This window comes from Misgurnus anguillicaudatus, chromosome 8 (assembly GCF_027580225.2).
Source record: "Misgurnus anguillicaudatus chromosome 8, ASM2758022v2, whole genome shotgun sequence".
Classification (NCBI taxonomy): domain Eukaryota; kingdom Metazoa; phylum Chordata; class Actinopteri; order Cypriniformes; family Cobitidae; genus Misgurnus; species Misgurnus anguillicaudatus.
Window position 1 is genome coordinate 24075910 of NC_073344.2, and position 17217 is coordinate 24093126.

The 17217-nt window shown below is 35.3% G+C and overlaps 2 protein-coding genes across 4 annotated transcripts; one reads left to right on the top strand and one right to left on the bottom strand.

Moving 5' to 3' along the window:
- Window positions 1-1181: 1181 nt before the first annotated feature.
- On the top strand, window positions 1182-9762 carry pltp (phospholipid transfer protein). Of its 3 annotated transcripts, none has more exons than XM_073870514.1 (16): window positions 1182-1345; window positions 4027-4153; window positions 4319-4418; window positions 4523-4648; window positions 4720-4875; window positions 4979-5037; window positions 5197-5265; window positions 5336-5427; window positions 6120-6296; window positions 6400-6459; window positions 6905-7069; window positions 7165-7232; window positions 7821-7863; window positions 7938-8001; window positions 8809-8885; window positions 9177-9762. In XM_073870514.1, exons 2-16 carry the CDS (start codon window positions 4042-4044, stop codon window positions 9270-9272), a joined length of 1464 nt encoding a protein of 487 aa, XP_073726615.1. In that variant the 5' UTR covers window positions 1182-1345; window positions 4027-4041; the 3' UTR covers window positions 9273-9762. The 3 variants fall into 3 exon arrangements, with proteins under 3 accessions (XP_073726615.1, XP_073726616.1, XP_073726614.1); XM_073870515.1 differs by lacking the exon at window positions 1182-1345 and adding an exon at window positions 1367-1507; XM_073870513.1 differs by lacking the exon at window positions 1182-1345 and adding an exon at window positions 2833-2977.
- Window positions 9763-10538: 776 nt separating this feature from the next.
- On the bottom strand, window positions 10539-17042 carry ctsa (cathepsin A). The gene is made up of 15 exons (XM_055212629.2): window positions 16929-17042; window positions 16462-16622; window positions 15812-15923; window positions 15643-15693; window positions 15474-15560; window positions 15196-15351; window positions 15030-15121; window positions 14625-14709; window positions 14437-14528; window positions 14203-14281; window positions 13976-14124; window positions 13751-13826; window positions 13257-13346; window positions 11121-11222; window positions 10539-10973 (listed from the first exon to the last, which is right to left on the bottom strand). The coding sequence occupies exons 1-15, from the start codon at window positions 16929-16931 to the stop codon at window positions 10890-10892; spliced, it is 1419 nt and encodes a 472-aa protein (XP_055068604.2). The 5' UTR covers window positions 16932-17042; the 3' UTR covers window positions 10539-10889.
- Between the last annotated feature and the right edge of the window lie 175 nt (window positions 17043-17217).

Here is a 17217-nt window from a genome sequence, read left to right on the forward strand (position 1 = left end):
TTGGAGAAATTTTGGTTTTAGGTGTATGTTTATGGGAAGATACAAAGAACATGAGATTAGGGAGTAAGGAAACATGTTTTACCGATTTGAACATGTTCACACCCCTTAATTTTAAATGACTTTCATCTTGTACTGGAAAAAGAAAAATATTTGATGTCCCCAGCCCATAATTGGTGCCCAAAAATATTTGATGTCTCCAGCCCATAATTGGTGCCCAAAAACATTTGACCATTATTTTTCCTGTGCTGATTTCGTTTCTCAGAAGTGAGGTCCAGCTTGGTTCTCTGTGGTTTTAAACCCAGCTGTTTTGGATCATGTGATTGTGAAACCTTGCAACAAGACTTTCTAAGAAGTCATGAACAAATTTCAGGTTAAGTCTCCAAAATTAAAGGGCAGACCACTGTGGTTTTAATGTAGCTTCTCTTGGTTTTCAAGGGTAAAATGTATATGGCAGAATGTATGCGACTCCTCACAATTTCTCTTTTGCCATTTCTGAATCTACAAATGAAGAGTTTCGTTGCAAAACGAGATAACCACCATTTTTTTAATTGTTCAGAAAGCTTGTTTTTTGGTTGTGCATTCCAATTTATTTCAATTCAACTGCAGTTGGTTTGTTTTGATTTAAACCTTCATAACTTAAAAAAATACAGCTAAGTAGCACCATAAAACAAAATAATAACATGATAACATAATAATAAACATGTTTTGACAAAAATGATAAAAAATGGATTTATCTCGTTTTGCAACAAAACTCTTCAAATATTCCAGTGTATCTCTTAACATAATAAATATGTTTACGATGAACACATAATAATTAAATAAAAAGCCTAATGGTGTTCAAATACTATTTTTTTTTACACTGAGTACAGCTAATCACATACACTCTTAAAACCGGTTGTATAAAAACAGCACACTGTGTTATTGGATTGTAACTATTCACATCTCTGTGCTTTTATTGGAACAACAAATTAAAAATGACACAAAATGTGTTAACACAAACAATACGTAAATATTATCATATCGTTTGGTCAACTGCCAACAGCAAATCCAAAGCAGTTATCGACAATAAAGCTTAATTTAGTCTCATTCTTTGTGCCTGGAAAATGTTCACTTTGCACAACAACATTGTAACCACGAAGCTTATGACATCAGTCAAAGAGGAACACAACCTGCCCTTATAAATCCTGACTGAATAAGAAGCGAGAACACTGTGAGGAGAGACTAAATGAGAGGATTACAAAAGAGTCATTTAAACATTTCTCTTGCAGCAAGAAAACATCGAAATCCTCAAAGAGAGTTTCATTTAAAAAAGAAAGCATTATCCAGTCTGCATTTCCACACCACAGTAAGTGTTTTATTATTGAGAAAGTCATTTGGGAAAAGTATTTAGGGAGGGAAGCATGAGAATAAACTGTTATGCTTGCACAAAATGTGTACAAAGTTTAAAGTTTCATTTCATACCACCACTGAAAGGGGGATGTTTGCCCTCCCAGCCGAACAAATGGAGGTATGTGATCTATAATGTGTAATAGGCTTATAATATTATATTAATTTATGCTCAGACTCAATGGGACATCAGATCTTTAGTCTCTTAACATTATAGGCTCTTCAAAAGTATGCATCCCTCATGGACACTTTTACTGGTAGGTCAAAAAGTCTTTAAATTCTTTATAGGTATAAAATTAAGTCCATGCAACTGAATTAAATTTTCATATATTTTTGATTCATAATCCTGATAATGATGCTAATGTTTGATTTTACAGAGGACAACTAAATATATTGTCCAGTGGTCTTCCTTCTAGGATAAGAATAATTCCCAGTTTTTTTTAAATGACTAGTTTGTTAACTAATAAACATAGCATATTGAATTAAATTCACTTCAACATGTTCAGAAGTTTCAACATTTTTTGCAATCATATTTGCTTTACTGTGTTCAAGTTTGCCCAAACTTGAATTAAAGTGTTTATTTTTGCTGTATCGTGTCACATTGTTTCACATACCATGGCAAGATTGTGTATTTTGTGTTTGTTTTTGTTGACCTGGAGAAGAATCTTGTATTTGTGAACTATAGTAACCTCACATTTTTTTCTGAAAGCAAACACCACATCAGGTCTGAAAACATTTGCAGTCCAAACCTAAACATTTAGGAACATATCGAAATGCTTCATTAAGCATTGTTTTGTTCAGTGATCGTGTCAAAGGTCACCTGTCGGAAGCTCACAATGCCATTGTTGAAAGACATTTACGAGTGGTTTCAGTAATTACCACAGGATGCTTATTAAGCTGAAAGAATGAAGCATTTGTGAGATCTTTCCCCCTGCCTGAGATCATCTTTTTAGAAGAGGACTAATCAGCCGGCCTCGGGGGGTCAATGACCTTATAAAACCCAATTTTTGTTTGGGTCCTGTTGTATCTGGGTGACTGAAGACAGCTGCCTCCAGCACACTAAACACATGTGACCTCCAAAGAGTGATACCAATGTGAATCACTATTACTTAGTGTTAGAGATTTGAACAGAAAAGTACAAAAATTTCCTACTCATAAATGAGAGAGATTTCTTATTAAAGTGACTCTTTAGTTTTAGGATGATAAACAACCATCATGCAACCATAAACACCCAGAAAAACTAGAACACGTTAGCAACTCTGCATCTCTCTACTATGCCCTAAAATTATGTACTGTTTTTTGTTTTGGAAAGTATAAAAATTTAAATATATTTACTGAGTACAAATAGTATGTGAATTAGGATGCAGGGTCTGTCTCTCTCTCTCTCTCTCGCTCTCTCTCTCTTTCTCCTCCTCCTCCTCCTCCTTCTCCTCCTCCTCCTCTCTCTGCCCTGTCTCTGGTGTTCATTCAGACGTGAAGCACACAGTCTCTCTCCTGCACTATAAACACATCCAGACACAGACTCAACACACACACATGCTGCAAAAACCAAAGGGGAAAGACCTGGACTCGTTCGACCGGCTATTTTCAGGCAAGCGAGTTCTTTTATATGCTTTGAACATACATTACATCTAGCGGTCCGCATCTATTTTACTGCTGACGCACTGGAGAAACTGTTTGGTGCAGGATTGTGATTGTGTTTAGAAAGATCTGTGATCTCATTGAATCTTATGAGCAGTTCAGACCTCTAATATGATCTTTAAAAATCAATCTATTAGATTAGATTTAAATTGCATTGCATTTTGTTGTTTTATATACTTGACTTTTTATTATTGATATTAATCCATTCTCTAACTTTTTACTTTTTCGTAATTCCTTTTCATTCATTCTTGTTCAATTGTATAATTACACATTATTACAAATTAAACATTTATTTCACAATGTTTCATCATTACACATATAAAAATCACATTATGTAGTGTGCTAGATTAATAAACTTCAATATATATGAGGACATTTAGTGACTTCCTTCATATGACTTTAATTTATATATTTTTTGCCACTGTAAAAAATTCCATAGAAATGACAAATTACAACTTGCAGCTGGTTGCCGGTAACTTACATAGATTTAAATGTATGTTATTTACTGGCAAAATTTTGTTCAAAGTTAAATGAACATTAAACATTAACAAGTCTTTGTCTTTGCATAGTAGAACTAGGGTGACAGCATCAAGCAAGGCATTCTGGGAAACAAAATCTGAAGCAAAAAAAAAACAGAAAAACGTTCCCAGAATGCTTTGCATGAGGCTCTTATTTTAGTTTTATTATGTAAAGACAAAGACTTGTAAATGTTTAATGTTCATTTGACTTTGAACAAAATGTTGCCAGTGGATAGCATCAGTTTGGATCTACGGTGAGTTGCCGACAACAAGCTGCAAGTAACAGTGTAATTTCTGCGGCTATTTTTTTTGCAGTGCACAATTTGTCACAGATATGTTATAATGAGCTGGTTTTTGGACGGATGCATGAATTTATACAAATCAGAAATGTTTAGTGGATGTAGTTCGCTCAAAAGGCATTTTAAGAAAGAATTTGAAGGGATATTGTCATTCCTATAACTTCTTTAATTGTGTCTTTCAGATCTTCTGAGGAATCATGGGACTGTTTGAAGTCTCAGTTATTGCTCTCCTTTCATTTATCACAATGACTGAATTAGCTGAACCCCCTGGATGTAAAATCCGCATCACGGCCCGAGGACTAGAAATGTTAAGACTGAAAAAGCTGTCAATCTATAATGAAACCATATAATTTCATATGACTGTTCACAAAACATGTACATCTATGATCAGTATCTGCAATGTAACCATTTTTAACTTTTACAATGCCATTTCGTAATACAGTATCAATACCAGCCTGTTTATTGTTTTTACAGTAAAGTCTCAGACAAAAAAGTTTGTAGAAGAGGAGATCAGTAACATCACTATGCCAGAGATGAAAGGTTCAGAAGGCCGTTTCCAATACACCATCAAAAAGTATGTTTGCACGGTAACACCACCCGCACCCATCAAGCTCCAGTTGCCCCATCAAGTAACTCGTTGTGATCATACAAAAAGTGTAAGCTATAACATATCCACAGTGTGAAGATAACAGAGCTGGACCTGACATCTGACCTGCGCTTCCAGCCTGACGTAGGGCTTCTCTTCGAAGTGCACAACTCCTCCATCACACTGAACTTCCAGAGGCGAATCCTATATTGGCTTTTGTAAGTTTAAACTCGCTCTCATAACAACCCAAAAGCTTGTCCTTTCTGAGTTAGGTGTTTTTCTCCATTAGTTACGATGAGGGATATATCAACGCCTCGGCAGAAGGCGTCAACATCTTCACGGCCCTCCATCTCAAAAGAGACGAGGTGGGCCGTCTCAAGATCTCCAACATCACCTGTGACGCGGCCATAACTAAGATGAGGGCCAAATTCAGCGGGACTCTTGGGTATTTGACTCCATATGATTTGGTTAATGTTTAGATATTCTCTGGGAAAGCAATCGCATTCTTTTATATGCCACACTTTTATTTACCTTAAATGTTTTCATAGGAGGGTTTATGACTTCATTGCAACCTTCTTGACTACCGGAATGCGTTTCATCTTAAATAAACAGATTTGTATCTTTTTTTTTGTTGGGGAGCAGTATCAATAATTATGAAGCATCATCATTAATACCAATTTTTGTGATTCGAATGAACTCCTTACACTAAAGATTATTATTATACAACATAATATGTATTAACAATTTAATTTTTGCATATGTCTTCAACAGATTTGTCCAGCACTGGATCATGCTGCACTGGTTTTGGTTAACCAACTATTGGAAACAATTCCAGGTTAGTGAAAAAAGAAAAGCATTGCTGAATTGTTGTGATGTGATTAATAACACAGACGTGTGTTTTGCAGTGCGCACAGAGGTGGATAATTACATTGGGATCGACTACTCACTACTGAGTGACCCTGTGGTCACAGATAGAAGCCTTGATATGGATTTTAGGGTGAGTGACAGAGATCAAACTTGATATACAGGTGCTGGTCATAATCAAAAAGTGGATTTATTTCTCTAATTCCATTATTAAGTACAAATTGTATATTATATTCATTCTTTACACATAGACTAATATATTTCATATGTTTCTTTTCTTTAAATTTTGCTGATTATCTTACAATTAAGGAAAGTCTCAAATTCAGTATCTCAGCTTAGTATACGAGCATGTACAGCACTCAATACTTAGTTGGGGCTCCTTTTGCCTGAATTACTGCAGCAATGCGGCGTGGCATGGAGTCGATCAATCTGTGGCACTGCTCAGGTGTTATGAGAGCCCAGGTTGCTCTGATATGGCCTTCAGCTTTTCTGCATTGTTGGGTCTGGCATATAGCATCTTCCTCTTCACAATACCCCATAGATTTTTCTACCACATCTTTTCCTTCCCTTCGCCTCTCTATTAATGGGTTTGGACACAGAGCTGTAAAGATGTCTGATGGTACATATCCAAAAAGTGTAGAAAAGTTTTCCAAGGTACTTTACAAGTAGCATATAAGAACTAAGGGCATTTGCATCATACTTATTACAAGTATTTTCATGGTATAACTCACGTTCAATAACAAGGTAATATTATGGTACTTTCTGTAGACGTTTAAATGAGCAAGTGTATGTTGTCTTATTTTAGTTATTTTCTTTCCTCTTCAGGGCAAGTTTTATGATCTTAAGGATGAAAATCAAACCCTAGTGAATTATGCCGTGAATCCAGTAGTAAGGGAGTATGATCGTATGATCTATCTGTCTCTCTCCGAGTATTTCTTCGACAGTGGACTCTTTGCTTATTACACAGGTGGACTTTTTCAAATGCAGATAGCAAATGAACGGGTAAGATGGGGCACAGCTTAACCTCATGTGTCTTTATCATTCATTTTTAATGTAAAATAATATAAAAATATGGTTAAGTGAATTATTGTGTAACTCATTTCAGATGCCCAAGGATTTGGAGATGCTTCTCAGGACGACCTACTTCGGTACAATCATGATGCTGGTAAAAAATTTATAAAAAAAATTTGCCATAAAAGGACAATTACAATAATTTACAACAATTTAATACAAGTTAAGCTGTTGGTTATCACAAAAAATATATTATTTTTTTACTGATGTCCAAAAGGATTAAAATCTATAATTTTACAATTGTTGCTAACAAAAACACTTTCGATTTCGAAACCATTAAATGACGTCAAAATCTACTCTAATATATTGCAATATTAAACAAATAACAACAGTATCATGATTTGTGCTCATTTCTTTGTTCATCCATCTGAAAAAACTCAACCTCATTTTTTTAATATCAATAATATTATAGCAGTAAATATGGTCACAAATACATAAAAATATACATACAGTATAAAGAAGAAGATACTTAAATCTGAAGAAGTACAAATATTAAAAAGATAAACCTGATGTCTTTTAAATTTGATGTATGTTGTCAGAACCCAGCTCTGATGGATCATCCGCTGTCACTGGAGTTGGAGGTCACCGCTCCTCCCCGCTCCTCAATCAAAACCTCGGGTGCGAGCGTCTCTGTTAACTCAAACGTCAAAGTTCTGGTTCTTCCACCTGGAAAAGCACCAGTTCAACTTAGCAGCATGACCATGGTAACATATATAATACTCCGTTATACACAGTCACACAATAGATTGGTAATAAGAGGACGCTTTTTTTGTATAGTTTTAACAAACCTTGTTTTTAGGAAGCTAAATTCAATGCGAAGGTGTCGATGAAGGGAAAGCGCCTGGCAATTTATCTAGATCTAAGAAGGTAAATGTAAGAAAATATATCAATCTAGTTAAAATGTAAACATTGTTTCAAATGGCTTACATACACTTAAAAAAATTCTGGGTAAATAACCCAACATTGGGTCAAAAAGGGACTAGCCCAGTCGTTTGGTTAAATTAACCCAGAAAATGTTGATATTTGACCCTACAATGGATTAAAACAACCCAGCATACACTGTAAAAAATTTGCTGTAATTTTGCAGCTGGTTGCCAGTAACTTACTGTAGAAGATAAAGTCTAAAAATGTTTCATGTTCATTTAACTTTGAACAAAATGTTGCCAGTAAATAACATAAAAGTAAAATCTACGGTAAGTTACTGGCAGCTAGTTGCCAGTAATACCCAGTAATACTGTAATTTCTACAGAAATTTTTTACAGTGTAAATTACAACCCAAAAGGCTGGAATCATCCATTATTGACCCAACGCTGGGTTGAAAATAACCCAGCATTTTTAAGAAAAAAGCAGAAACCAGAAAAATGTATTATTAAATATTAAATGATTACACAGAGATGGCAATAATGGACATGCACTAAATTGTACACATTTTATTGAATGTGAATCTGTTTTCAGGTTCAAGATCTTCTCCAATCAATCTGCTTTGGAGTCATTAGCTGTAAGCACTTTAAAATGACACTAATATATCTGATCAAGTGTGGATAGGAAATATATCAAACTTTTTCTTTTCAGCTGATTCCACTACAGGGTCCACTGAAGACTATGTTACAGATATCTGTGGTTCCTCTTATTAACAGTAAGTCTAACATTTATTCCCATACAGCAACAAAAATATATTTTGAAATATACAAAAAAGGGTCAAAAAATATATTTGCTAAAAAACATTTTGAAATTACAAAAATTTATTTTCACCAATATATTTTTTGGCCATTTTTGTATATTTTACAAAATATATATATATATATATAGCCCTCAATATTTCAATCCAAGGAACTATATTCACATCGCATTGGAAGATAAACTTTGTTTATGTTACGAACCTGTAAACATAAGAGTTTTAAAAAGGTTCAAATGAAACATATTTTCAACTTCAAAACTTTACATTATAAATTAACTTGTGTTTAGCATATATTGCACAGAATACATTTTTGCCATATGGGATGTAAAATTAGTAATGTATTTTCTTGCCCCTGAAATACATTTTTAAAAATATATGTTGATATATGAAGGTTTAAACTAAACATATTTCCAAATGTAAAAATATATTCAATTGAGCATTACATTCTACAAAATGTATTTAGCATATATTTAAAATATATTTTTGGCCATAGAAATGTAATTTTTTGCCATATGTGTTGGCTGTTGTGGGTTTTCAATGGCTTATATTGATATCTAGATGTTAGTGCAGATATACAATTCAGTGATGGAGATGCACATAAAACGCTAAACTGAATGCATAATTATTGAGCACAATATCTACTCAAAACTAATTTTTTTGAAAATCCCTGAATCCTCAAATCTTTGATCTAATGAAAGATTGTCCAGTACGAAAAGTGTTGTTTCGGTGTGGTCCTAATGCTCTTTTATGTCTTTTTAATGTAAGATTACACCAAGCGAGGTGTACAGATTCCTCTTCCAGACGGCATTGACTTCATTGAAGAAGTGGTTGAGTATCACAATGTAAGTGCAACATTTAAGCTAAAGCTAGACTCTGTTCTGCTCCTGAAGATCTGCATTCCTCCAGAGTTTAGGTCTAACTTTTATAAAACAAATATGATGCAGATCAACTCACAGCTTGGGTATGAATTCATTTGAGAGTTACAGACAGGTGTTAGTTAGTATGATTGGACTTCTCAAAACTCTTCAGAAACAAAGATCGTCTAAGGGAGCAGGTTCATGCACCCAGAAATATACGGTAACTTGTTGTTATTTTCCATTCACTTACAGTATTTTCCATCTTTGACTTCACAGGGTTACATCATAGTGGGGGCCAACCTACACTTCAGAACAGGTCTGCGTGAGTTAATCGAGAGACGCCTGACAGATTCCTCAGACAACTCGATTTAAGAAGGGAGACGAGCACAGAAACGCATTCATGACACGTATGAACAGATATTAAAGTACAGGCCAATAGATTGGGGACTTTCTTTCCAACGAATGCATGATATTGGTGAAATTTTACAAGCATTTAGTCCTCAAATTTGTTGACCTGCTAGTCAACATGAAACATCAATAAAAAATGTTATTTACTTTAATAATGCACATTCTCAGTTTTAATATGCATATAGATAAAAAAAACAAAATTGTAAGTAAATGACTCTAGATCACAATACAAGTTTACATGTTGAAGCCTGCATTTTATTGATTTTCATATGAAATTGATTTATTTCACACTGCAAAATAATGACTTTCTTACTTAGTATTTTTGTCTTGTTTCAAGTTCAAATATCTAATTTTTTAAAAATTAAGATGTATTTTCTTGACGAGCAAAATGAACTAAGAAGTCTTAGTTTTAGACAAAAAAAGTTGTGCTTAAAACAAGCAAAAAAAAATCAAATTTTCTTGATTTTTTTCATGAATTAAGTGTTTAAGAAAAGGTTCACGATTTTTTTCTAACCCCATTGACAGATTTGCTTGATTTGAGCACAAATTCACTTAATTTTTTTTGTCTAAAAACTTATTTTCTTTGTTAAAGAAAATGCATCTTGGTTGAAATATTTTTAGATATTTGTACTGAAAACAAGACAAAAATACTTAGTAAAAAAAGTAATTTTGCAATGCATAAAAATGCATTAGAGTATAAAAGTTGCGTGTTCATTTCAAGTTCAGTAATTGACTGAAATGCATTATATATGTTGTATGTGTACGTAGATGTATAAACAATGTATTTCTAGATGAAATGTATGATTTTTGTACAATTGTATGATCTTATATTGAATGAATATTTAATATGAGGTTGGATTGTTGTGCTATAAAGTTTAAACATCCTTAGTTGGGACTGAAATCATTGCGCTGGTAACACTTTATTGTAAAGTAAGTTTAACATTGGTTAGTATGAACTAACAATTAAAGATACTTACAGCATTTTTATCTTCATGCTATTTTTCATATGCTCCTACACTGACAATAACAGGTTTTTTTTATATATAAAACTAAGAATAATGATTATGGTTTATAAAATATTTGAATAGAATATTGCAATGTTACCAAAACAGCAAGTTAAAAAGTCATTTTTATCATAAATCTCATTTGATTAAAATCAAAGATTAAACCAGATACGTGCAAAATATTCGTAACAAAATGAAATCATTTATAAAATCACAAATAAACAAATCACAGAAATGTGATTTTATTTAAAAAATAAAAATAAGGCACAAAGATTTGTTCCCTAATAGAAAAATATCAAATCAAAATAAATCATTTTTAAATGAGGACAAGCACACCTGATCAATGGCAAACGTCAATGACGTGACAAACTAAAATGACAAAATCTTTGATCAATAAAAAAATCTAAAATAAAAAGCTGTACTTCAAAACATTCATCCATTACACAGAGTCCACGCAAGCTATATAAAATACAAAGGCAAAGAAAAACAAATGGAGTCAGTGGTCCAGATACAGAAAACTTTAACGGTGTGACCGTGCAAATTCAGTTTTAAAATGAACAAAATCCCCGAGTGTGAACTAGTACGGTTGCTTGGTGATGAAGCGACTGAACATTGCGAATGCTGCTATGGGTTTATCAGTGGGAACCATGTGACCCGAACCCTGTAAAGAGAACATCATTAATAGCAATTCATTACATTATTAGTTAACTAGTTTCAGCTAAAGTATTTAGTTAAAAACCCTACCTTGTGGTCTCCATCAGTAACACAATAGTAAAGAATGTTTATTTTACTAGTTAACTAGTCTTACCTTCACCGTGAGGAAAGCCAGGTTGGAGAATTCCTTGACAAACCCGCCAACCTGCTGAGTTTCTCCATTGAAATAAATCCAAGTCCTACGCTGAACCTGAACCTGACAAAACACACGGACACAAGCTTTGGTTTTTCAAAGTCTGAGGATTTAAAAGAGCTTGTTTGGGATTAAAGGAAAACACCACAGTTTTTTATATTTTACCATGTTCTTACCTCAACTCAGACGAATTAATACACGCCGATCCTTCTTCAATGCGTGCGCTCTATCCCTGTACAGCGTCCTGCGAATGTGCCAGCATCCAGCCCAGTCCCATCCATTCCCCAGGATCCAAACATGGATGAATTCAGAAGCCACCAAACACTTCCATGTTTTCCCTATTTAAAGACCGTTACATAAAACGTGGAAGTTTAAGCGGATAAAAAATGAGAACCACACTGCATGGCGGAAGAGCACCCAGCCTGCAGCACTTCGACCTCGGGCGCAGCAATATTGACGGAAGTTTGAGCAAGAGGGGGAGTAGTCAGGAGTGATGTTACTGCACCTGATGTCAAAGTGCTGCAAACCAAGTGCTCCTCCGCCACACAACACAGCTCTCACTTTTTATCCGCTTAAAAAAAATCGCCACGTTTTATTTTGTGCCACCATACTTACTTGTGTAACTACTCATGTAATAGGTTTTTTTGGAAAATAGGCTCATTTCCAGCTCCCCTAGAGTTAAACACCTGATCTCTACCATTTTGGAATCCATTCAGCTGATCTCCGGGTCCGGCGCCAACACCCCCAGCATAGCCCAGCCCAATCCACAGAATCCGACCAGACCATTTAGCATCATGCCCAAAAACAACCAGAGTTTGGATATTGTTCCTATTTAACACTTAACTCTTCTGTAGTTACATCGTGCACCAAGGCCGACGGAAAATCAAAAGTTGCAATTTTCCAGACAGATATGACCAGCAGCCACACTCTCATTTAGGCGCAACAAACAAGGACTTTGCTGCCGCAACATGGCTGCAGGAGGCGCAACGACACTACACAGTGCCCGAAAATAGTACCCTGCTATTAAAAGATACTATTCAATTCATATCAATTTTATTTATATAGTGCTTTTCACAATTGGTAATTGTTTCAAAGCAGCTTTACATTAATAGAAGCAGTGAAAAGCACAGAAAATCAACAGATAGCATAACATAATACACGATAGCATAAACAGCTAAATTTGCTGCAGCTATGAATCAACATTATAGGCGAGCGTATTACTAATAGACATATAGAATAGGGTGCTAAGTTAAGCCAAAGATGGCTGCCTCCCCGGGTTGAAAAACCCCCTAGGAGAAAAAAAACTAATACTAAGATACTAAGGCGACTATTTTCGGCTGCTGCGGAATATCATTGCGCCTTCTGCAGCCATGGTACGGCAGAACATTTCTTGATTACTACGCCTACATGAGAGCACAGTCCCCAGCCATATCTGCCCGGAAAATCAACTTCCAATTTTCCGCTGGTCCCAGTACACACTGCAACCACAAAAGAGTCAAGCTTCAAACAGGAAAAATATCTTTGGTTATTTTTTGGCGCAATGCCAATGGTCCAATAAGATTCAATGGATTGTGCCAAGCCATGCCAAAAGTGGTAGCACCAGACCCGGAGATCAGCCGAATGGACTCCAATCTGGCAAAACTTAATTGCTTAACTCCAGGGGAGCTGAAAAATGAGCCCATTTCCAAAAAAGTGGAGTGTCCCTTTAAATAGGGAAAACATGGTGCTGCCTGGTGGCTTCCAAATTCATCCCTGCCTGGATCCCAAGGAATGAACGGGGCCAGGCCAAATGCCAACACACCCACAACGCGCTGCACAAAGATCAAGCGCACGCATTAAAAAAAGATAGGTAGGTATTAATTAACCTAAGTTGAGGTAAAAACATAGCAAAATGTTGAAAAATAGTGGTGTTTTCCTTTAAGTCACAATGAAAGCAAAGAAGGAACTAGATTCTAAATTCGATAAAGTCCAAGATTATTGTGAAGTTATTCAGGTTTATTTTCCAGGCATTTAAGGTTGTATGATTTGTTATTCTAGTTTCTAGAGTCATCAGTTCCTGGTCAGAATAAGTAAATACAGAAGTGGGAAACATCTCACCTCCTGCTGCAGTGATTCCACAAACCATTCATCTCCAAGAAAATTGCAGGCCATGTCAACATCTCCATTGTACACCAAAACACGGTATTTCTGTTGAAAAGATGTTGTTAAGATCACCTACAGGAACGTACAGTTTTGGATATTTGTGATTCAATGTTGGTTATGTGCTAGCAATTGGCCAAATCTTTAAAAATAATGGCATGCCACCCATCTGACATCAGTCGGGCTGAGAGTCCCACCCCAAACTCACAGCACTGGATTGTCCAATGTTGCTCATTGGGCTTTATTTTGATGTTTTAACATCTAACTTATATTAAGTTTGAATACCATTTTATTTGTAATAAAACCATATGGCAACCACAAACTTGTAATTGTCGCACACGTACTGATAGTAAACAAATGGAAATCAATCTGCCAAATAACCAAGCTTACTATATTTTTACTATAATAAAACCATGATTGATTTTTATATGGGTAAATTCACAATTACTCACCAGAGCTCCTAAAAGCTTCAGGTACTGCTTCTTCACATCCATGAACAGACGATTGTAATTCAGATTGACCTCAGCACTGTCACAAAAATAATGACAACAATTTCAGCTTCTCAGATTTTGTGACTCAGTGATCTCATCATACAGGCGGACGTTAAACACATATGCATGCATGCACCCAACATGCATGTCAATAGTGGGGTAAACAGGGTAGTTGACTCAACACACCTGCAGATGACCCAGTTCAGAGCATCAGGTGAGATGTGGAGGGCAGATTTAACCAGCGGGTTGTTGAGGTAAAGGGTGGAAGCGGTGGAGTTTGTGCAGGGAGGATCCAGCCTCGTCGATTTGAACAGGGCGGCCACGCCTCTGTATTTCTAAGCCAATGAGAATCTTCGTGTCACTACGATTCAGAACTACGGACACGACTATGAAAAACATTTTAGTTGGTTTACCTCGTTCCATGCTTTTGAAAACTCATAGTTGATGAAGTAGTGGCCCATGTCTCGAATTACAAACTGTCCATTGTCAATGCTGGATTAAGAACAAAACATATCGAATTTTTTACTGTTACTATGTGCATCCCTATCTTAGAAATATAAAAGGCACAATACAAAATGTGCATTCACAGATTTACATGGAAGAGACATTTCTTAAAACAACTTTCCATGTAACAGGCCTATCCTCACCTTACTCTTTGGGGAACGCCTCCTGCACAGGGTGCATACAGATTATACATGTTAAGTCCGGACGCGTAGACAATTGTTTGAACGGTTTGGAGCTGAAGACAGGTATACAGAAAGAAATGTAGTAAGTAAAGATGTCTATGAGATTAATGTACTTTCACATTTCAAAACATGAGAATAGTTTCACTTACGCTTTTGGTGCAGTTTACATTTTCATTATCATAGAAGTTGCAAACTCCATCTTTGCAGCAAAATGTCTGAAGGGAATTCCACAAACTATCAGAGAGAGAAAAAACATTAAAAACAAGCTGAAAGTATCATTTATGGTCATAACATTTATAGATTGATGCATTTGGCACCCATTTATCCAAAGCAACTTTTACAATGCATTACAAGGTATGTGTTTTTTTTTATCTATATGCATGTTTCCTGGGTTTTAACTCATGACCTTTTGTGCTGCTATTGCAATGCTCTATCACTGAGATATACAGGAACACATCACAGAATAAGGGCTGGGCACAACCCAAAAGCATAAAGAGTGAATTTCTTTTTAAAATGATGTTGAATTAAATTTAAATTAGGTGAAAACACTGTACCTTGCTCCGAGGAGGCCATGATAGTTTGCAAAATAGACCAAGGAGTTATCATTAAGCTCATAGCTAGACAAGCCATTTCCAACAGCAATTCCCTACAGAAACAAACACTAAATCAGATACTGTAGACTAGCATACACATAATAGGACAACACAGTAGAATCGATACCTTTAAATTAATGCTACTGTCCTCCATGACGATCTCAGCCAGCGTGGGGATGTAAATACCCCCATAACTCTCACCAGTCAGGAAAAACTCATTCTTACTGTACTCGGGAAACAACTTGAAGAAAGTTTTGACAGCCAGGTAGTTGTTCATGGCCACCTACAAACAGTTTAGAGCACACAATCTTTTTTTACTGTGTAAATGTTTGCTACTATATAAAATAAATACCTTATATTAAATATATTTTACCGATGTGCTTTATGGACAAAAGTGAACCATACCTCTGTATCATTGGTGGTATATTTTTTATCATCAGAGTAGGAAAACCCGACACCCGCTGGTGACTCCAGGTACAGCATATTTGCAATCTAAAATAACAAACACTTCCTCATTTTCATGCATTTCAATGACTTTCATGACAGCATTGTTGCTAAAAAGTTGAATCTGTACCTTGTTCCAAGAATAAGGATTATATTCTAGAGTGGCACCATCATCTTGGATCTGGAAAAAAATTCGTTTTTTTTTTATTTAAAGAGAAAAGCTTCCATAATGCAAATGCATCACTTCAAAGGTTTGCAAATATTCCAAAATAAGAGTCTAGAATCAGTCATGTTCACACCAGATAAGGCCCATGTTCGGTGAGCAGACCGTCCAATGAACTGCATCCTGGTCCTCCATTAAGCCACAAAACCACCGGACTTTTCGCTGGATCTTTCTGGGACTCCACAAACCTACATCATGAGCAACAGAAGGCACAACAGTGAACTTTGCACTGTAAGCTCGCATCAACTGCATTCCGGTGACTTTTGTAAATTCAAAGGTCCCTTAATATATCTAAATGACATTGCATGAAATATTAAAATGTCCATATACTTAGCATCTATAAACAAATGCTACTTTCAAAAACTTTAATATTTAGAGCATTTATTGGAATGTTTTAAAGAAGACATTTTTATTTAAGATGTCAAATAAATCTTTGGTGTCCCCAGAGTACATGTGTGAAGTTTTAGCTCAAAATACCATATAGATAATTTATAATAACATGTTAAAATTGCCACTTTGTAGTTGTAGTTGAGCAAAAATATGTCGTTTTTTTGACATCACAAGGGGAGCCAAATTTTACATGCTTGCAGAGAATGGTATAGCAGTATAACTACAACTGTAGATTCTCATTATTAACTGTGGGAATGTTCCACCAAAGACTAAAAATAATATTTTGGGGCTTCGCTGTTAGGGCAAATGTATTAAAATAAAGCCATTACAACTCACCAGTAGTGAAGATGTTTATTGTCTGCCACATGCAAGTATCCAGAATAATGTTTGAAGCTGGGCTGTTTCTGAAGTCCAGGCAGATATTTGATTTCATCTGCATCTGGAGCTCCAAACACCTCCAACACTCCCAGCAGCAAACACAGAGTCACAAGATGCATCTAAACAAAAGAAACAAAACACAGTTTTGTACTTAAGCATAATGCATATGAAAGTTTCACGATCATTACGAGATCAATTAAATATAAAATGCATTTCAAACGCAGATCACACCTATGGGTTTTACTAACTAAAATAGGTAAATTTAAATAAATGTTTATGCAACTGTAAAGTAGAGCACTATCCAGGAAATGAACTCACTTTTACACTTTTAAGGCAAAACAGAATAATGCTACAATAACATTGACTAATCATATTTTACAAAAAAGACGAATAAAAACACTAGAAATTTTAATTTATAAACTTACCATTCTTGGAGTGAGAGAAAACAACCGATAACCGGTTGTTAAATCTGGTTAGTAGCCCCAAGAAATCATGTGACTCTAACTTTCCCGTGATCACGTCACGTGATTCGATCACGTCTACTCATCAAAATCAAAGTTCAGTTTAAAAGACACACTAAAAAGATCAAACAAATAGAGAGATAAAAATATTGATGTAGCAAAACCTTTCGAAAAGTAGCACTAAAAAATGCTAAAAGGTTTATAAGCTAAATAATTTTATAAAAGATTTAAATATTATCCGTAAAAATGGGTT

Bases quoted from the DNA above. Each gene is read 5' to 3' on its own strand.
- pltp (XM_073870514.1), top strand. From the start codon at position 4,042: ATGGGACTGTTTGAAGTCTCAGTTATTGCTCTCCTTTCATTTATCACA. The intron at 5,266-5,335 runs GTTAGTGAAAAA...TGTGTTTTGCAG, and splicing joins ACTATTGGAAACAATTCCAG to TGCGCACAGAGGTGGATAAT. The intron at 8,886-9,176 runs GTAAGTGCAACA...TTGACTTCACAG, and splicing joins AAGTGGTTGAGTATCACAAT to GGTTACATCATAGTGGGGGC.
- ctsa (XM_055212629.2), bottom strand. The intron at 14,125-14,202 runs GTAAACCAACTA...TCATTGGCTTAG, and splicing joins TTTCAAAAGCATGGAACGAG to AAATACAGAGGCGTGGCCGC. The intron at 11,223-13,256 runs GTGAGATGTTTC...GTGTTTTGTCAG, and splicing joins TGGAATCACTGCAGCAGGAG to GTTCAGGTTCAGCGTAGGAC.